Source organism: Sinocyclocheilus grahami, unplaced genomic scaffold, assembly GCF_001515645.1.
Source record: "Sinocyclocheilus grahami isolate Dianchi unplaced genomic scaffold, SAMN03320097.WGS_v1.1 scaffold181.1, whole genome shotgun sequence".
Taxonomy (NCBI): domain Eukaryota; kingdom Metazoa; phylum Chordata; class Actinopteri; order Cypriniformes; family Cyprinidae; genus Sinocyclocheilus; species Sinocyclocheilus grahami.
This window is the reverse complement of record NW_015505360.1, coordinates 1,448,302-1,469,222: the sequence shown is the minus strand read 5'-3', so window position 1 is coordinate 1,469,222 and position 20,921 is coordinate 1,448,302. Positions and strand designations below refer to the sequence as shown.

Genomic DNA, 20,921 nt, shown 5'->3' with positions numbered 1-20,921 from the left:
CAGCTGATTGGTTGGAGAGAGCGATGCGGAAGCCTTGCACGCATGTGATTGGGTAGAGGGGCTGTCAATCAGGATTGACCCCTCCCAGCGCGTCTTTCGCCCTTGGTCTCATGTATGAGGCGGGTTTGCATCACAGCGCGAGCGTGCGGTGGGCCGGACCGCGTGGAGCATGGAAAATTACTGAGATGTTGCTTCTGATGTGCAAACAGTAACTGACCGTGTTGTGTATTTTTAGGCTGTGGCTCATGTTTTATATGCTTGGATTTACATTCACGAAGTATGAAAATAACTAATAAACAATAAAATTGTAATGGTAAAGTTAATTTTCGCAAGTGGTTTTTTTCTCTTATTAATAATCCCACACATACAATGTACACAAGTATCCCAACAGTTTACAACATACATGAAACATGCAGAATCAAGCTAATGTTATACAGTAGAGAGCAAAATTACAGAATAACCTATAAATACTTAATTTTATTTTTTTTTCTGAAATATTGTTAATTTCATCACTAAAAACGTGAAGCAATATTAGCTGTAGGTATACCACATGTTTGACAAAATAACCAAGGCATTTCAACAAAACCTTTATTTTGTTGAAAACTCAGAGATTAGAGAGCATTAATCACTGTTGCTCGAAAGAAGAGTACAACTAATATTTTGGAGAGTTACAGCTGTCAGAAATTAGTAGCTGAAGTGTAGAGGCCCCTGCTTTGAGTGACTTCTTTAGTAACTGAAGTGGGTTTCTTAGCCTTAACTTTGAGTCAAGGATTTTCAATCAGGTTTAGATCAGGACTCTGGGTCGGCCATTTCATTATTTCAGTGTTCATAGCTTCAAGGAACTGCTTTATCCGTTCTGCAGTGTGACGGGGGCATCGTCTTGCATGAAAATTGCAGGCTGATTGGGAAGGAACTGCATGTTGCTGAATGAGGTTCTGATAAACATTTGCATTCACCATGTATCTGTATAAGAGGCCCAACTCCTGCTGCAGAAAACATCCCCCAAACCATGACACTTCCTCCTCCAGCTGTCACGGACTTCTTTATGCACTCGGGCTTCAGTCATTCCCCAGTTTGACACCGAACATAATGTCTCCCATCAGACCCAAATAAATTAAACTTACTCTAATTACTAAAGTGAACTTTGAACCAGTTCTCCTCTGTCCACACAACATGCTCCTCAGCAAAGGTGAGTCTAGCCTTTTGATTCTCTCTGCCGATGAGAGGCTTGGTCACTGCAGAGTGTGCTTTCAGTCCGACTTCTCTTAAATGTGCCGAGACAGATCCATATCCTGAACTGGCAAGCAATTCCAGCTGCAGTGCTGAACCGATTCTCCAGATTCGGGAGTCTCCGCGTTATCCTGTCCTCTCGTGCATTTGTCTTACGTGGACAACCAGCCTTTTTGGGGGACTTGAATGAATTAGTGTCATTGTAAAGCTGCAATATTCGAGAAATCACAGATTTGGAATGACTAGCTTCTCTTGCAATAGCTGAAAGAGTCGTCCCTTTGGCCTTCATCTGGACAACTTACTGTCGCAGGGTTTCAGTCACCTCAGAGCGGCCCGCCATCTTGCAATCTCAGTGAAAATAAGAGGAATGCTGCCAGTTAAATAGGGTTTGTCACATAATTAAGGAAATTAGCAGATTAACACCAATAACTTGGGAGGTATCTGTAAGTCTTCTCTAATTTTGATCAGAGTTCTTTTTCAAATATCTCATTTAAGTTTTTTATACTGAGCTTCAGAATACAATTAATTTATGAAAGATGCTTAAAAAACTGCCCTTCTACTCCTGTTAGGATAACTTCATATAGGACTAAGCCGTGACCTTGAAATTTAGGAAATTGTAGGTTGTCCTCTAATTTTGATCTCCATTGTATGTTTGGAAAACACCAATCCTCTCTTCACTTTTCAGATCTTTCCAATTTTCTGTCACTTAACTAATTAACACTACCTGTTCTGCTCCTGTCGCTATGGTGACTGTTGTTACTTTTACTACCTCTGCTGCTCTGGCTGTGCTTACTGCTGACGTCATCAACTTTATAACGGTCATCCTGTTCATCATCATCATCATCATCATCATCAAAATTCAGTTCGCCATGATATGGGTGTCCTTCATCATTGGCCTTTTCCTCATCAGTGTCATGACATTCATTGTGTCTGTCATCCTCATCTCGGTCCATGTGTCTTGCCTCCATGTGATGGTCATACTCCTCATAATCATCTGCATAGTCATCGAGAAGGGAATCCTGCAAGTCTGGAAATTCCTCATGGTCTTCATTTCTGTTTTTACTATAAAAGAATGAATGAAAACAATTCTGAGATGCTGAGAAAAAGAAATAGGGTTTTAGATGTGCAAAATTAGCAGTATTTTCATTTTTGGGTGAAGTGTTTCTTTGAATACACTTCTCAATCAACATAAACTCGAGGATAGGTGCATGGGAACAAAAACAAAAAGAAAAATGTTGAATCAAAAATAAGTAACGAACCCGCACACTATCAATACTTGCTCATTCTTAAACTTTATTAAACGCAACCTTTCGGTCCACTGACCTTCATCAGGCAAATGTATAGAATTAAAAACAAGACATAATTAAATACCTTCACAATCAATGAGTATAATTGACAATCACATGTGGACTAATTACAAACACATACGTAATAGATACCAATGGCTCAAGTACACAATAGAAGACACTTTACAACATCCCCAATGAAAAATATATCATTATTCACATACAAAAATAATTGTGTGTATAAAGTCAAAATAGTTTATCAGAAACCACACATCTTAACAAGGTTTTAATATCATCCCCTAAGAGGAATGCTGCCAGTTAAATAGGGTTTGTCACATAATTAAGGAAATTAGCAGATTAACACCAATAACTTGGGAGGTATCTGTAAGTCTTCTCTAATTTTGATCAGAGTTCTTTTTCAAATATCTCATTTAAGTGTGTGTATAAAGTCAAAATAGTTTATCAGAAACCACACATCTTAACAAGGTTTTAATATCATCCCCTTGTTTTTAATCACACTGTTACTTAGATATACAGCAAACACACTTTACAACATTATATTAAATAATGCCTCATCATTTAACCCTAAGGGTGATAAAGTTTGCAAAGTTACAATCCAGAACATTTCTCGTCTTAATAAGAGGGTCTCGATATCGCCTCCTCTTTGTGGAACAGACACCTTTTCAATTCCCAAGAAACGTAGAGCAGACACATCATGATTAAAAGAAATGAAATGTGCAGCAACTGGATCTGACTTATCCTTTCTCCTAATAGCTTCAGAATACAATTAATTTATGAAAGATGCTTAAAAAACTGCCCTTCTACTCCTGTTAGGATAACTTCATATAGGACTAAGCCGTGACCTTGAAATTTAGGAAATTGTAGGTTGTCCTCTAATTTTGATCTCCATTGTATGTTTGGAAAACACCAATCCTCTCTTCACTTTTCAGATCTTTCCAATTTTCTGTCACTTAACTAATTAACACTACCTGTTCTGCTCCTGTCGCTATGGTGACTGTTGTTACTTTTACTACCTCTGCTGCTCTGGCTGTGCTTACTGCTGACGTCATCAACTTTATAACGGTCATCCTGTTCATCATCATCATCATCATCAAAATTCAGTTCGCCATGATATGGGTGTCCTTCATCATTGGCCTTTTCCTCATCAGTGTCATGACATTCATTGTGTCTGTCATCCTCATCTCGGTCCATGTGTCTTGCCTCCATGTGATGGTCATACTCCTCATAATCATCTGCATAGTCATCGAGAAGGGAATCCTGCAAGTCTGGAAATTCCTCATGGTCTTCATTTCTGTTTTTACTATAAAAGAATGAATGAAAACAATTCTGAGATGCTGAGAAAAAGAAATAGGGTTTTAGATGTGCAAAATTAGCAGTATTTTCATTTTTGGGTGAAGTGTTTCTTTGAATACACTTCTCAATCAACATAAACTCGAGGATAGGTGCATGGGAACAAAAACAAAAAGAAAAATGTTGAATCAAAAATAAGTAACGAACCCGCACACTATCAATACTTGCCTGACTTATCCTTTCTCCTAATAGAGCTCTTGTGTTCAGTGATCCTTTGTTTTAATTGTCGAGATGTTTTTCCCACATAGCAAAGTCCACATGGACATCAAATAAGGTATACAACATGGGTTGAAGCACACGTGATCACAGAGTTAATTTTATATTTTTTATATAGAACAGACGTTTTAAATGTATTGTTACACTGTGCACAATGTATATATATATATATACAGTATATATATATATATATATATATATATATACCTTCTGTATAGGACTCAATAAGGTTTGGGATCTAGGAGGAGCGTTCCTCAAATTTCTGGAACGTTTATATACAATCATCGGTGGATGCTGAAAAAAGGTGATTCAACTCAGGATCCGAAGACAGCAAATGCCAATGTTTCTTAAAAATATTTCTAATCTGGTAAGATGTAGACGAATAAGTAGTAATAAAAAAAAATAAAAAATACAAATTTGTACGTTTTGTCCTTTTATTTAACAACTCTGTATGTGTTTTTTGAAGCGCGGTGTCAGAAGCATCATCAACCCATTTCGAGGGATATCCTCTATCCAAAAATGTATTTTTCATAATCCCAGAATTTTCAATAAAATCTGAATCTGAATGACAATTGTAATTAGTCCACATGTGATTGTCAATTATACTCATTGATTGTGAAAATATATAATTATGTGTTGTTTTTAATTCTATACATTTGCCTGATGAAGGTCAGTGGACCGAAACGTTGCGTTTAATAAAGTTTAAGAATGAGCAAATATTGATAGTGTGCGTGTTCGTTACTTATTTTTGAATACACTTCTAAAATGTCTTTAAAATGTATCAGAACAAAATGTATGTTGGCTCTTATACCTGTATGTGGGTGGAGTTTGGCTGCCGGAGTGGGCGGGGCTTGGAGTATGTCTGTGTTTCAAGCCTTTAGGAGCTTTACTGCTGATAAAGGATTCACTCAGACCACATCCATGCAAGGTGGCAGAGTAGAGCTTTTCTGCTGCTCTCTTAGCATTCATCTAAGAAAGAGAGAGCTTTGCACTATCATCACCATGAACATTTCTAGTAGAGTAATATTAATATTGTAAAAATAATATTACAAAATGAAAATAAATCAAAACTCACCTGTGCTACCTGTTCCAGTAACAGAGGTCTTCCCTTCACTCTTTCCTGGATTTCTCTCATCCCCTCCTGGTACTCTCTTTGTCTCTGAAGATCTTGTTTCCTGTTCCCATGTGCACATATATATGAGATATATGCAAGAAATCTGCATCTGAATATGAAAATGTCTCCAATGTTTACAAAAACTTCTAAAAATAAAGGTTCCAAAAGGGAGTTTTCATAGGAATGCAAAAGAAGAGCCATTTAGAAACACCTTAAAAACCTAGCAACGCCCTAGAAACTAAACATGAATAAAGTGTTATTTTTTTTATTAACGTAAAGAACATTTTAATAGTCTAAGAACCTTTTGTGGAATGGAAAGTTTCTATGCATATCCATGGAAAAATTCATTGAACCATCAATTCCAAAAAAGAACCTTTATTTCTAAGAGTGTAGTTTGAGAAATTCAAGAGCAGAGGCTCAATTGCTTTACCTGAAATCTTTTAGTTTGGACTGGCATGTCTGGGCCAGGGCCACATGTGGGTCATTCGCCTGGGCTCGCTTTGTGACCACTTTTTGTAGTCTCTTCTCTCTCTGTTTTTGCTTCTCCTTCCATTTCTCCTCCTCTTCTTCTGCCCGCTTTCTCTGCTCAAGAACTTTTCTACTCATAGGGGTAAAGAGCTGTTAGAACTGAACTTATGAAGGAGGGACTCCACTAATGGGATGACGCTACGGTAGGTGAGCCAGTAGGGACAGGGTTTGGGCACAATGGACAGATGCTGCCTTCAAGTCATGTCACAACGATCACATTTTTCAATATGAATACACATTAGTGCCACCATAATATTATAATTTCTAGTGGGTTTTTTTTTTGAGTGCCAAATTTTCGAGTATATTTAAGAGTGTAATATACTATTTTTAATTCAGCCTTTGTACTAGAGTTAAAAACATTCTTTGTCAGGTAGTGATAAGGAGAAATACATATGAATTTACTTAACACTTCCACTTCATTTTGACTGAAATATCTTGAATTCATTGATGTAGGTGAGCCAGTAGGGACAGGGTTTGGGCACAATGGACAGATGCTGCCTTCAAGTCATGCCACAACGATCACATTTTTCAATATGAATACACATTAGTGCCACCATAATATTATAATTTCTAGTGGGTTTTTTTTTTGAGTGCCAAATTTTCGAGTATATTTAAGAGTGTAATATACTATTTTTAATTCAGCCTTTGTACTAGAGTTAAAAACATTCTTTGTCAGGTAGTGATAAGGAGAAATACATATGAATTTACTTAACACTTCCACTTCATTTTGACTGAAATATCTTGAATTCATTGATGAACTCATAAGTATGAACCACCCACGAGGACTTGAAGGCAGCAAGAGGATTCAGGAGCATCGACAACATACCCAGTAAAGTCTTTCACTGTTGATGGGGTTATTAATAGGAGACACAGTGGCAGGGAAATTCCCATTCCTGCTTTGGAATTCCAAAAAGCCGGAGACACAGGACTTCACTTGGAAAGTTCTAGCGGGGTGAATATTTAAAGTTGGGCATCACAGTTACCTCACAGCTTCTTGGCGTTTCTTGGCTGCATCTGTGATTTTAGCAGACAAGCATTCCTGGCTTCCGGACAGAGAGGAGCAAAGGGATGACAAGGGCGTTCTGGGCGAGAGGGCAGGTGGGGTCATGAACGGCCAGCGGGACGGTTTTGGGCTCTTTATCTCTGCCTCGATATCTGCCATGATGCGTTCTTTGTGTGAGGAGATATTAGCCGTGCGCAGCTGGAAGGGTTCACATGCCGTCACAGGCCGTACTTCTCTGTGCTTCGCCAGCTGCTTCCGAAATGTCCTGTAGCTGGCGTCGAAGTCTGGAAGTTCGGCGTTGATTTTGGGCCGGTGTGTATGCTCGTCATCCTGGGCGGCTTTCTGCACCTGTTTTTCGCTGAGATGCCGTGCAAGCATGCTAGGAGGCATGGATGCGCTATGAAGCAACTCTCTTGCCCGCATCTGCATCTTGATGGCCCTGTAGAGCTCCTCATCCTTCTGCTGCTCGCCCGACGCTGCCTCCTTCACCGCCCGTGGGACGGGTTTGGCCTTGAACGGGCATTTCCTCCTCTCTTCTTCCTCTCTGTTGTGTTTGAGCATTTGCTCGCGGAGCTTGGCCTCCTTCTGCTCTTTCTTCAGCCGTTCACGCTCCAGGAAGCTGAAGGGTCTTTGTGAGGTGTGGAGACGCTGCTGCTCCATCTCTCGATGAAGTCGTCGGCGCTCCTGCAGCTCCTCGTACAGCGGGAGGCGCACATGTGCAGGCACCGGACTGGCATGGAACCTCCTCTGGCACTCGGTGAGCTCCTCCACCTGGCGTCGGAGATCCGCGTTCTCTTGTTCAATCTCCGAACGTGATTTTATACCCTTCTTTCGCCGTTCCGCCTCACGAAGTGTCATGTGGAAAGGCTTGGGGACTGTTACTCTCGGATGCCAACCCTCATCTACATTTTGCTTGTGTCTTTTTAGCCGTTGACCCCTGATCCTACCTTTGGGTTTGCTAGCGGCCTGGCAGTCAGCAGGCAAGCTCTGCAGTGAGGATGAAAACGGGTGCCATTGATGCAGAGAAAGCTTATTCACACTGAATTCCTGCCACATGCTCTTGATGAGCTCTTTGGGTGAGATAAGAAGGCTTTTCTCGGTGTTGCCATTGTCAGCACTGCCCTCTTCATCAGACAGGTCAGAAAGATCTGAAGTCCACCGCAGCTCCAGAGCAGACCGGGCTTTTTTCAGATTGCTGGTTATCACTGGACTCCATCCTTGTGGGGAACTATTTAACAAAAATAATAATTAAGTTAATAATATTTTCATTTCCATTTACTTCATTTCCATACACTTGTTCATAAGTTTGGGGTCAGTAAGATTTTTATTTGAAAAACTAATACTTTTATTCAGCAAGGATGCATAACATTGATCAAAAGTGACAGTAAAGATATTTACAATGTTAGAAATATTTCTATTTTAAACAAATGCTTTTCTTTTGAACTTTCTATTAATCAAAGAATCCAGAAAAAAATGTATCACAGCGTCCACAAAAAATATGAAGTAGCACAAATGTTTTCAACATTAATAATAATCAGAAATGTTTCTTGAGCAGCAGATCAGCATATTAGCATGATTTCTGAAGATCATGTGACACTGAAGACTGGAGTAATGATGCTGAAAATTCAGCTCTGCCATCAAAGGAATAAATTACATTTTAAAATATATTAAAATAGAAAAGAGTTATTTAATATGTAATAATATTTCGCAATATTACTGTTTCTACTGTATTTTTTTATCTGTACCCTTGGTGAAAATAAGAGACATCTTTCACAAACTTTTAAAACATGTGCATACCTAGATTAATTCCAGTTTATAAAAGCTAACAACAACAACAAATGCGTTGGTTAAAAACTTTTGTTTTAGTTTTGAAAAATAACTATTGTTATGTATAAACTCACAGATTGGTCCGATCAGTGTTGTCCGCAGCGCTCACCCCTTTGAGGTCAAGCTTCTTGCGATACATGAGTTCGAGTTCAGCCATGGTTTGGAGATGAGCCTTCTTCAGCTGCTCTATCTTACAGTAGTACTCTTGGTTTGAAAAGTAGAACTCCCTGAGATCGATGTGATCGCCTGTCACCGGATAGTCTTTGATCAGCAGTGCATTGCTGTCTTTAGCAGGAGGGTCATCAGTCGCCAGCTCAGGTCCAGAGTCATACTCCATCTATGAAGATACACACAGTGAGAACAGGTTGATTTGCTTAGATACTTTTCACTGTAATCCATAGGTTAAGATACTTAATCAGTACAATTCTTTGAGATTTTGATGCATTGATTGACCAAAAAAATAACCAATTCGAGGAATGTTGGTTGAAAGCCCAGTGCTTTCATACATCACACTCTTTTGTTTTTGGTCTGGAAAACAGAGGTGTGTGCGTTCAGTAGTTGTGTGTAACACAAGATGAGTCTCTCTGTGTATAAGCTGTTAATCTGCAGGTCTGTCAGCTTTAGGGCCAGATGGCAGATTGTGTTCTTCTTCATTCATACACGAGATTGTCTCACGGTTCTTCACCGTACTCGACATGAAACCAACACTATATTACACACACATTTATGCATCTAAATGATTATATGTATTGCACATGTTTTGCAGATTTATGAATAATTGTAACTTTTGAGGTTAATTTAGCTATATTTAGCATACCGACGTAAACACATTCACAACCACAGAAGTAGGCAAAAACTGACCCCGTCTCCCATTCTGGTGTATTCTTTTTTTTATACTAATTATTTTTTTCCATCATAAAAATGCAAAACTTGATTACAAGTGAAAATTGTCAGATCTTGACTTCAGACTTTCTCAGGCCTTAGAGCAGAGCTCTGTCTCTGATCGGATAAGACTATTAACTAACAAGATTAAACTTATTGACATGCAGTAATGCATTGACCAGGACAACCACCATGTAAATAAATTAAAACATTGACCACATACTGTATATCAAAGACAAATAACAACAGACAACAGTTACCGTGCCAAAAAAAAAGTTTAATTAAATTACTCCAGGTAACAGCAACAGACAGCGACAGATTATTTGGTCTTATCAGGGTGCTAGCATGGGGTTGGATCTTCCTTCACTAATCACATTCACTTTATCGTGTGTTCACCTGCAGAAGAAATGAGCCATTAATGCTTGTGCATTTACAGACAACATCAGTGCTAATTTCAGGGTCCGTTAAATACTCATTAGACATAGCAAATCACTCACAAGATCATCAATCTTGAGGATGCTGCGGACCGTTTCCGTGGCGAAGGTGAGTGCACTGATGGAGACCAGCAGAGGCTGAACTACCAGCTCCTCCAGGATGTTAGAGATCCCACCCTGAGAGACCAAAAGACATGTTAAACGCTCATTTTTTTTTAGGGGTTTTGTCAGTAGGCAGGACTATTGAGAACTATTTGTTGAAAGGCACACCTTGCGGACATTAATCCCAGCCGTCTTTTCTCCCTGTGCGTGTCTGTTGCGCAACATACTAAACCGTGCCAATGCTGGAAATAGTCAAATATCAGCCAATTCATTCAGCTTATGCTAAATAAAAATTCTTATCCATGGAGAAATCCATATAATCACTGGAGTCTCTTGTAATCTTGGTTACCTCTTCTTGACCAGACAGCGGATGACGCAAAGGGCATCGTGGATGGATCGTTCTGCCTCCTCAATCACCAGTTTGTTGGAACCACGAACGACAATACTGACAGTCTTTCCTGGATTTACACACCCTGTGATCTACAAACACAAATCAATCACGGCTCTCATTTTCCAGCACGGACAGAATAAAAACATATGCATCACTGTGTCTGGAGAATCTGTCTATAAGTAAATGTTTAAGTAAAGAAAAAATTGTTAAATAATATTTCTCACCCAGTATGCATGAGAAAAACAAAACATGTTCATTTGGAAATGCATGTAGATGCATCTAGGTTATAACAGGTAGGTTACCTTCACTAGTTTGCCAGATCCATCCAGGTGAACCTCTTCAGCTAGCTCTGCTGTTCCCAGCATCTCTGGAGTGAACTGGTCAATATGAGCAATAGGTTTGGTGCCAAGAGTCTGATGGGACAGAAGAAAAATACTTGATAATTGTGACAGGCAATGCAGAATGTGCATTAGATATAAGACACAAACTTTACACGCATATGCATCCTCAAAAAAAAAAAGCACTTAATAGTCCCATGACATTGCTGGATCTGCTGGTCATACCTTGCAGATGAATTCAATGTCCTCCCTCTCAATGTCTTTGACGACCATGATCTTCATCTTATTCAGGAAGTGAACGGCCAGATCACTCAGTGCATCTCTGAAAGACACGAGCAACCACAAACACCATGAGAACCTCTGAAACTGATACATTTTATATTAATTTAATATATAAATGGAAACTATACAGATTAAAGTTGGTAATATATATATATCCTTTATTTTGCGGAAAACACAGTGATTAAAATTAAAGAGCAAATAATCACTGTTGCTCGAAAGAAGATTACAACTAATATTTCGGAGGGTTACAGCTGTCAGAAATTAGTAGCTGAAGTGTAGAGGCCCCTGCTTTGAGTGACTTCTTTAGTAACTGAAGTGGGTTTCTTAGCCTTAACTTTGAGTCAAGGATTTTCAATCAGGTTTAGATCAGGACTCTGGGCCGGCCATTTCATTATTTCAGTGTTCATAGCTTCAAGGAACTGCTTTATCCGTTCTGCAGTGTGACGGGGGCATCGTCTTGCATGAAAATTGCAGGCTGATTGGGAAGGAACTGCATGTTGCTGAATGAGGTTCTGATAAACATTTGCATTCACCATGTATCTGTATAAGAGGCCCAACTCCTGCTGCAGAAAACATCCCCCAAACCATGACACTTCCTCCTCCAGCTTTCACGGACTTCTTTATGCACTCGGGCTGTGTGTGTTCACTACTGTGTGTGTGTGCACTTGGATGGGTTAAATGCAGCGCACAAATTCCGAGTATGGGTCACCGTACTTGGCCACACGTCACTTCACTTTCACTTTTCACTTTCAAATAAATTAAACTTACTCTAATTACTAAAGTGAACTTTGAACCAGTTCTCCTCTGTCCACACAACATGCTCCTTAGCAAAGGTGAGTCTAGCCTTTTGATTCTCTCTGCTGATGAGAGGCTTGGTCACTGCAGAGTGTGCTTTCAGTCCGACTTCTCTTAAACGTGCCGAGACAGATCCATATCCTGTTCAGCGCTGAACTGGCAAGCAATTCCAGCTGCAGTGCTGAACCGATTCTCCAGATTAGAGAGTCTCCGCGTTATCCTGTCCTCTCGTGCATTTGTCTTACGTGGACAACCAGCCTTTTTGCAGGACTTGAATGAAGTAAAGCTGCAATATTCGAGAAATCACAGATTTGGAATGACTAGCTTCTCTTGCAATGGCTGAAAGAGTCGTCCCTTTGGCCTTCTGTGTGTGTTATGTCCCCCTTAACATTTTTACATTTAGCAGTGACTGTGTCTTGATGATTTTTGTACCTCAGGATGGATTTCTGAATGAGCAACACAGTGCAGCCGGCCTTTTTAATCTGTTTGACCAGGTTGAGGATGTAAGCTCTCTCCTCACGGAGCACACGGTCCATCTGAGCATAGTCCGACACCACAATCTGATTGTCCATCTGTCCCAACAAGAGCATCACACAGACCCATTAACTCAATGACTATGATCTTAACACAATGTCTGATATTTTATTTCAGTTTTAAGCATGATCACATACATCAGTTTTGGGAGGGGACAGGCAGAACTGGATGAGGCCGATTTTGGCTTTCTCCACACGGGACACTCCAGTGTTCACCACCCTCTGAGTCAACACCAAACCATCCACCAGCTCACAGTCATCAATGGTCCCACTGCAAAAACACAAACACATCAATAAATTTGCTTTTGCAAAGAGAAACTACTACTTTCTGCACCCTAATAACTGACTGAGCAATATTTAGATTCTATCCTGCATCTCACCCGAGTTTCTTGATGATGTGGATATCGCGGAGATCTACGCTGGTGGCGGTGGCGGGGTCGATGACCTTCATGACGGCGTCGACGCTCATGGGTGCGAGCAGGCTGGAGTATTGGGACACCACCTTAGAGCAGAGCGAGGTGGTGGCGCTGTTCAGAAGAGTCTCTCTGTCGCTGAGCTGCACCGGCTGACTGATGGACGTCAGGATCTCCACACCTTTATCTACGGCCTTCTGGAAGGACTCGGAAATGATGGTCGGGTGGAGTCCTGGCAGGAAAAACAGAGAGGAACGATCATGCTGAATGTGTTGTCATAAATAAACATCACTATGACATATGAAGAATTATTTAAAAAAATTAATTAATTAATTTTTTTTTAAAAGTGTCCCAACCCTAAATGTTTGATTTTTGATTTGAAGTTTATTGCCACATCAGCTTTACAGGCTATTTCATGGCAAACAAAGATTATACATGAGAAAAACAATACAGTAGTACACAATACAAAATACAAAAATTAAATAAAGCAATTATAAAATAAAGTTTTGTCCATAAAATTCTATAAAAGAATCTTTAAATTTACTTTTGAAAGAAGTAGTCTTATAAAACAAGAAATTCCGAGTATGGGTCACCGTACTTGGCCACACGTCACTTCACTTTCACTTTTCACTTTCAAATAAATTAAACTTACTCTAATTACTAAAGTGAACTTTGAACCAGTTCTCCTCTGTCCACACAACATGCTCCTTAGCAAAGGTGAGTCTAGCCTTTTGATTCTCTCTGCTGATGAGAGGCTTAGTCACTGCAGAGTGTGCTTTCAGTCCGACTTCTCTTAAACGTGCCGAGACAGATCCATACCCTGTTCAGCGCTGAACTGGCAAGCAATTCCAGCTGCAGTGCTGAACCGATTCTCCAGATTAGAGAGTCTCCGCGTTATCCTGTCCTCTCGTGCATTTGTCTTACGTGGACAACCAGCCTTTTTGCAGGACTTGAATGAAGTAAAGCTGCAATATTCGAGAAATCACAGATTTGGAATGACTAGCTTCTCTTGCAATGGCTGAAAGAGTCGTCCCTTTGGCCTTCTGTGTGTGTTATGTCCCCCTTAACATTTTTACATTTAGCAGTGACTGTGTCTTGATGATTTTTGTACCTCAGGATGGATTTCTGAATGAGCAACACAGTGCAGCCGGCCTTTTTAATCTGTTTGACCAGGTTGAGGATGTAAGCTCTCTCCTCACGGAGCACACGGTCCATCTGAGCATAGTCCGACACCACAATCTGATTGTCCATCTGTCCCAACAAGAGCATCACACAGACCCATTAACTCAATGACTATGATCTTAACACAATGTCTGATATTTTATTTCAGTTTTAAGCATGATCACATACATCAGTTTTGGGAGGGGACAGGCAGAACTGGATGAGGCCGATTTTGGCTTTCTCCACACGGGACACTCCAGTGTTCACCACCCTCTGAGTCAACACCAAACCATCCACCAGCTCACAGTCATCAATGGTCCCACTGCAAAAACACAAACACATCAATAAATTTGCTTTTGCAAAGAGAAACTACTACTTTCTGCACCCTAATAACTGACTGAGCAATATTTAGATTCTATCCTGCATCTCACCCGAGTTTCTTGACGATGCGGATATTATGGAGATCAACGCTGGTGGCGGTGGCAGGATCGATGACCTTCATGACGGCGTCGACGCTCATGGGCGCGAGCAGGCTGGAGTACTGGGACACCACCTTAGAGCAGAGCGAGGTGGTGGCGCTGTTCAGAAGGGTCTCTCTGTCACTGAGCTGAACTGGCTGACTGATGGACGTCAGGATCTCCACACCTTTATCTACGGCCTTCTGGAAAGACTCGGAAATAATGGTCGGGTGGATTCCTGGCAGGAAAAACAGACCAGAAAGATCATGCTGAATTTGATGTTATAAATAAATCACCACCATGACATATGAGGAATTATGTAAAAGGACACCCTAAATGGTTGAAAATGGCTGTGAAAGATCTGTTCACAGTACAGTATCAAATGATTTAATTACAGAATATGCTTAACCAACGCACGGCAAACCAGTACTGACATATTTAAATCTATTACAATTTAAAGGGATAGTTCACCCATAATTCTGTGATCATTTACTCACGCTCAAGTTGTTTCGAACCTCTATGAGTTACTTTCCTCTGTTGAACACAAAAAATTATTTAAAGAACGCGAGTAACCACACAGTTGACGGTAGCCATTAGCTTCGATAGTATGGAAAAAAAATACTATTGGAGTCAATGGCTACCGTCAACTGTTTGATTACCAACATTTTTCAAATGGTGTACTTTTGTGTTTAACAGAAGAAACAAACTGTTTGAAACAAGTGGAGGTTAAGTAAATGATGACATGTTGTATAAAGATTTAATGTTACTAAAGCCTACCTTTCTGTAGCAGTTTAGCGCAGGCATCAAGAAGAGCTCCAGCAATCACCACCACTGATGTAGTGCCGTCACCAGCCTCAATATCCTGAGCTTTAGACAGCTCCACCATCTGAAACATCCCATAATACGCCAGACATGACCTCTGATGTGCAATTCAATTCTAAATTGATTCTCAATCTGCTGCACCACTCTCATAGTAGACTTCCGTTTTTTTATGCATTAATAATAGAACTTATCCACTAAAATTGAATTTTGTGAATCAATTCAAATGGGTAGATGATAGAACCACAACGCATCTGCAATGAAACAGGCAAGTCAAGCCATGGAGAAACCAAGTTCAAATTCAGGTAATCTGAACAATAACAAACTAAAACAAAAACTTTCATTCAGCACATTCAGGATTATACAAATGAAGAAAAACATTCCTGAATCAGTGATTTACCATTTTGGCCGCAGGATGCAGCACCTGCATCTGTTTGAGGATTGTGGCTCCATCATTAGTGATGGTGACATCGCCCTTTCCATCCTGAATCTGCAGAAAACAAATACTTTCACTCAGTGCACTGAAAACACACATCTACTGACATACAACCAAGTCAGGTTAAGCATAAAACGTTATATGATAAGATTTATATCGGGGAATCGTAAAAACAAACCATTTTATCCATGCCCTTAGGGCCCAGACTTGTTCTGATGGCATCTGCGACAGCTATCAAACAAAAGACAGGATCAATCATCAATATATATACATACACATATATATATATATATATATACACATACATACACACACACATATATATATATATACACACACATACATACATACACACATATATATATATATATATATATATATATATACTAGGGATGCACGATATATCGGCCACCATATCGGTATCGGCCCATATCGGCTCATTTTTTCTGTTATCAGTATCGGCCTGATAAGAAAATTTGAACCTTTTTTTGTAATCAGGCTCTCAAAAAGTATTTAACAATTTGGATATAGATTTATCGGCCAACATATCGGTTATCGGCTTTCAAAAATAAAGAGTAATCGGTTAACGGTATCGGCCAAAATTTTCATATCGGTGCATCCCTAATATATACATACATACACATATATATATATACACATACATACACACACACACTTCATTAAACATAAATAGAAGTTTGACAAATTTAATATCACAACATGAAATGACATTTTATAACATGTGGGACATACATACATAAATATGACACATTATAACTAAAATCTAAATAATTCACAGAAATCAAGGTTAGCTATTGATGATGTGTTTAACATGCAATGCCTGAATTTTATTTTGTATTAAATCTTCCAGAAAGAGTAAAGACTTTCTGTACTTAAAGAATGGAACGTGTGTGATGCTCTTTTATTGCATTTTACGAAAATCATATTTTGACTATACTGAATCTATTTATGCATTTCTTCTTGTGTTCATGACTGTGTGTCACGTGTTGTCAAAGAAGAAGACCACACCTCACCAGTACGCAAGTGAGTGCGCGTTTTGATTATGAGGAACATAACCGGTCATAGCTTCATATTCATTCCTCATCCAATGCTTGTAAACACGGCCATATTTGCAGAAAAGAAACAAATGTGAGCAGATACGGTCATGTTTATAACGGAATCGGTCTTTTCTTGACTCGTGCTTCCACTATACTATACTGCAACAATACAATAAAACAAAACAACTCTTTTAATGTGAATATACAGATCTCTCACCTTTCCCGGCGTTGATGTTGCTGTAGCGGATCTGGGCGGGTTTGTCCCGGTCCACATACGCGCCTCTTTTGTTTTTAAACCCGTTTGCAGCCGCTACGCCTTCAGGCATGATGGCTAATATTTACGTTATGCTGTTCCTCAGAAGTCACAGACGGAGATGGACGTTGCCCGGTCTCTCTAAGCCGTCGGCGCGGTTCGGATGGGTTCAGATAACGTTCGGCTCGGATGCTCCAAGCAGAACCTTCTAGAATAATCCTTCGGTTGCGACGGTAACAGAGAAAGGACCGCGAGCGTGACAGTGCGGCGCGTGAGGATGACGTTAGGGGTGTCTTAAAACATGCCCGGTGTAAGGAAATGTGTTATAGTGGGTCAGCGACGCCCTCTTATACATATATGTCAGAGTATGTTGTGCTAAAGGATTTATTATCTATAATTCACGCAGGTTCTGTGCTTTAGGGTACATGAGCTTCTCTGTCTCTCGCTGCGGTTTGACTGAAGGTAAGCGAGCATTGCTATGTTTAGAGAGAGCTCGTTCAACAAATCACGTGCCATTTGTGTTTCTCGTATAAATAATGCGTGATGAACTCACGCAGCTGTTCTGATGTGTTAATATAGAGATTTTTTCTTGAAGGTTTTAATAAAAATCCGAACTATTTTGTGCTTTTCTGATCTCATGATGATGCTTTTTAAACTGTCGTCCCCATCTCTGTGCTTTCAGCTTCTTCTTTATGTATTAACAAATATGCACATTTTAATCAAAGCATCATAAATGATCATTAAAACTCGGTAACCATGTATGCATGCATATTTGTCATTTTAACTGAACTAAGGACCGGTGGTGGTGCTTAAACGGGTCATATGATGCGATTTCAAGTTGTCCTTTCTCTTTGGAGTGTTACAAGCTCTTGGTGCATAAAGAAGATCTGTAAAGTTGCAAAGACTAAAGTCTCAAATCCAAAGAGATATTCTTTATAAAAGTTAAGCGTTAACCACACCTACCTAAAACGGCTCGTTCTAACACGCCCCCACAATGAGCTTTGTAAAAATCGACGCGTTTCAGAAAGGCGGGGCATAGAGGAGAAACAATAATGTACAGTATGTGGAAAATAATGTGTTTTTTTAACCTTAAACCGCATAAACACATTTTATTACACCAAATAATGTTCTTTTTAGCAACATCATATGACCCCTTTAAGAAATTGTTGGTCGTTCAATGCTAAAAAAAAAAAGGTGATACTGATAAGGTAATACTACTACTACAATATCTACTACCAATAACAATATAAAACGCACTAAGTATTAATGAGCTGCTGGGTTCATGAATATTAGTCACGTTGTCTTCTCTGACATAAAACATGTCCGTCTCAAAATTAAATAAAACCACTTCTCATAAAGAAACAAGAACATGGTCCTCCTTGCAATGGTTATATAATATGCATTCTTTATAACAACTTGCATACAAAATCCTTCTTTCAAGCAGACATATTTATTTACATAAATTAAATTTAGATGAAGACCTATTAGGGCTACTAATGCGATTCAGTCAAGAGCAGTGAGGGATTTCAAGAACTTCTTTATGCATTGTTTACATTTTTGGATTGCATTTAGAGTGCTTTGCAAAATAAATAATAATAAAAAACATTCCATTTTATTGGCATAATGACTTTTTATAACATTTAATAGTATGTTAAAGTTATGCAATTGCATGTTGCATAACTTTAAACTACACAATTTTTAAAATATGATTCTCATTTAAAAAGTTGTTCGTAATTAAAAACAAAATCATTTTAATAATACATATGTCAATGCATGGGAATACAAAATAACATTTTATTGATTTAAACAAAAACTATTTTTAGATTTTAGTTGGCAGATTGCATTATTTGAAAAACAAGTTGATGTGTCTTCGGTTTCGCATCCTATATGAACTAATCTAAAAATGGTGTCATCTTATCTTTAAATGTTGTGATATTTATTTAGGACAAATTGCATAACATTTAATGATATATTTTACCTTTATTCTCTTTTTTTCTCATCAGTATGTTGTCCCTCAAAGATATATGTTAAAGTTATGCAATTTCATGTTGCATAACTTTAAACTACACAATTTTTAAAATATGATTCTCATTTAAAAAGTTGTTCGTAATTAAAAACAAAATAATTTTAATAATACATATGTCAATGCATGGGAATACAAAATAACATTTTATTGATTTAAACAAAAACTATTTTTAGATTTTAGTTGGCAGATTGCATTATTTGAAAAACAAGTTGATGTGTCTTCAGTTTCGCATCCTATATGAACTAATCTAAAAATGGTGTCATCTTATCTTTAAATGTTGTGATATTTATTTAGGACAAATTGCATAACATTTAATGATATATTTTACCTTTATTCTCTTTTTTTCTCATCAGTATGTTGTCCCTCAAAGAGAAAGACCGGCCCATCGTCGGAAAGCTGCTGTGCGCCGGCTGCTGTGTGAGATGCGTTCTGCGCTTCTGCTGTGTGGGAACCTGCTCTGCTTACAGACGATCCTATGAGGTCTCCCATGATCCTGAACATCACCTGGCTTTTCACCTGTGCTTGTATATGTCAATAATGAACTTTCCTGTTTGTAGGACATACACAAAGAGCTTCTGGCCTTCATCAGTGAGGAAAGCAGCCCTCAGCCCCACGATGCCTCTGGTGAGGAGAAAACCGACGAGCCGCCGAATAAACGCTTGAGAATAGATGAGGGCAGCACGGAGGGCTCTGTTACAGCAGCGCAGACGGACTCAGACATTTGTCCCGTCTGTTTAGGAGTCTTGCAGGACTTCTGTGATCCCACCTTCGCCAAACAGGTACGTTTATTAAAATGAAAGGCTGATCTGTATTCTGCTGCTGTGCGAACGTCGCTTATGGATTTTATTAATGTGCAGGTGTCAGATGCTGTGAAAAACCAACAGTATGAGTTTGACAGTCTGGTGCTGACCGTTTCTCTTCCCGCTCAGCTGTCCGTCAGAGAGGTGAGTCCTGCCAGCAAGCCACCCTATTTTGCTGAATAAAATACAAAAATAGTTTCTTACTAATTTTAGGGTGCTGGTTCCAAAAATAGTGCCTGTTTTGCTTAATCACATCACACTTTTACACAAAAAAATGATGGATTTTCGTCATTTTTTGCTTTCAGCAACTATTTGTAAGGTGAAAAGGTCTTGTATTATTCTTTAATCAGCAGAAGAACTGCCATAAAGACATGATTCCTGTCTTCCTCTGAGCCAGATTACAACTATTTGTTCAGTTCTCAGCCCATTTTCACATGTAGGAATGATTCTGAAAACATTACTGCATAATCCTGATTTCCACTTTTTGCCACTCGCAAGGTTGTAATTTAAAGCAGCACTATGTAACTTTTTCTGTTCAAAATTTGCAAAATGTATATAATGAGCGAATACATCATGAATTCATCTTCCAAACCGCGTTTTTGTCTTATTCCGAATCACTACGGTACATTTATAATAAGTACTTATATTTGGACTATTGTAGCCTGGTCGGGTCGTCACCGCTGCGGAGGAACACATCCATAGACCATCCATATGGAATCGCCATAGACTTAGAGAAGTAGCTCCGGTTGGAATGTTCTTCCGCAGGATGTGTGCAGTTCTGTTTATTAACCGCTAGAGCGCCAAAAGGTACATAGTGCTGCTTTAAAGGCAGAGTAAGTGATTTCTGGTAGCCAATGTTAATATTTGAAATCACCAAAACAAACACGCCCCTACCCCAAAAGGGTCTTGCCCCTATTCTGATAGCTCCGCCCCACACATACGTACACAACCCAGGCAACGATTAGTTCTGTGAAACAAAGCAAAACCTCTACAGTGTCTACGGATGTGAGCATGCATTTTGCAACCCAGAATCTATGTCGCTGATTTTATATTTACAATAAATATAAATATGTAATTAATAACAATTGCAGTAGGGGTTCAATCTTCAACTGGCTGGCAGGAGCCGCCACTGACAGGTCACGTGACCTGCCAGTGGCTGGGGGCC

The 20,921-nt window shown here is 39.3% G+C and overlaps 3 protein-coding genes across 4 annotated transcripts in view; 1 reads left to right on the top strand and 2 right to left on the bottom strand.

The window, feature by feature from the left end:
• Window positions 1-1,829: 1,829 nt before the first annotated feature.
• Window positions 1,830-9,132, bottom strand: LOC107594291 (protein FAM161A-like). The gene is made up of 7 exons (XM_016284285.1): window positions 8,650-9,132; window positions 6,729-7,976; window positions 5,648-5,815; window positions 5,179-5,278; window positions 4,915-5,072; window positions 3,654-3,837; window positions 1,830-2,108 (listed from the first exon to the last, which is right to left on the bottom strand). The coding sequence occupies exons 1-7, from the start codon at window positions 8,910-8,912 to the stop codon at window positions 1,941-1,943; spliced, it is 2,289 nt and encodes a 762-aa protein (XP_016139771.1). The 5' UTR covers window positions 8,913-9,132; the 3' UTR covers window positions 1,830-1,940.
• Window positions 9,133-10,322: 1,190 nt separating this feature from the next.
• On the bottom strand, window positions 10,323-17,187 carry LOC107594293 (T-complex protein 1 subunit delta-like). Its single transcript, XM_016284289.1, has 10 exons — window positions 16,895-17,187; window positions 15,798-15,850; window positions 15,584-15,673; window positions 15,142-15,250; window positions 14,338-14,602; window positions 14,096-14,228; window positions 13,857-13,996; window positions 10,948-11,044; window positions 10,687-10,797; window positions 10,323-10,473 (listed from the first exon to the last, which is right to left on the bottom strand). Exons 1-10 carry the CDS (start codon window positions 17,001-17,003, stop codon window positions 10,339-10,341), a joined length of 1,242 nt encoding a protein of 413 aa, XP_016139775.1. The 5' UTR covers window positions 17,004-17,187; the 3' UTR covers window positions 10,323-10,338.
• pus10 (pseudouridine synthase 10) overlaps window positions 16,643-20,921 on the top strand; it is a 9,081-nt gene continuing 4,802 nt past the window's right edge. The window contains exons 1-4 of one of the 2 annotated variants that reach the window (XM_016284287.1): window positions 16,643-16,663; window positions 19,310-19,436; window positions 19,514-19,735; window positions 19,814-19,900. In XM_016284287.1, the coding sequence (XP_016139773.1) occupies window positions 19,311-19,436; window positions 19,514-19,735; window positions 19,814-19,900 (435 nt within the window). In that variant the 5' untranslated portion in view covers window positions 16,643-16,663; window position 19,310. Of the gene's footprint in view, window positions 16,664-17,316; window positions 17,393-19,309; window positions 19,437-19,513; window positions 19,736-19,813; window positions 19,901-20,921 lie in introns of those variants that run through there. The other variant, XM_016284286.1, reaches the window with a different exon arrangement.

Bases quoted from the DNA above. Each gene is read 5' to 3' on its own strand.
- LOC107594291 (XM_016284285.1), bottom strand. From the start codon at position 8,912: ATGGAGTATGACTCTGGACCTGAGCTGGCGACTGATGACCCTCCTGCT. The intron at 7,977-8,649 runs GTGAGTTTATAC...TTTGTTAAATAG, and splicing joins AACACTGATCGGACCAATCT to TTCCCCACAAGGATGGAGTC. The intron at 2,109-3,653 runs CCATATCATGGC...GATGAAGGACAC, and splicing joins AGGCCAATGATGAAGGACAC to CCATATCATGGCGAACTGAA.
- LOC107594293 (XM_016284289.1), bottom strand. From the start codon at position 17,003: ATGCCTGAAGGCGTAGCGGCTGCAAACGGGTTTAAAAACAAAAGAGGC. The intron at 11,045-13,856 runs GTACAAAAATCA...CGTGTCTTTCAG, and splicing joins ATTCAGAAATCCATCCTGAG to AGATGCACTGAGTGATCTGG. The intron at 10,798-10,947 runs GTATGACCAGCA...CTGTCCCATCAG, and splicing joins ACATTGAATTCATCTGCAAG to ACTCTTGGCACCAAACCTAT.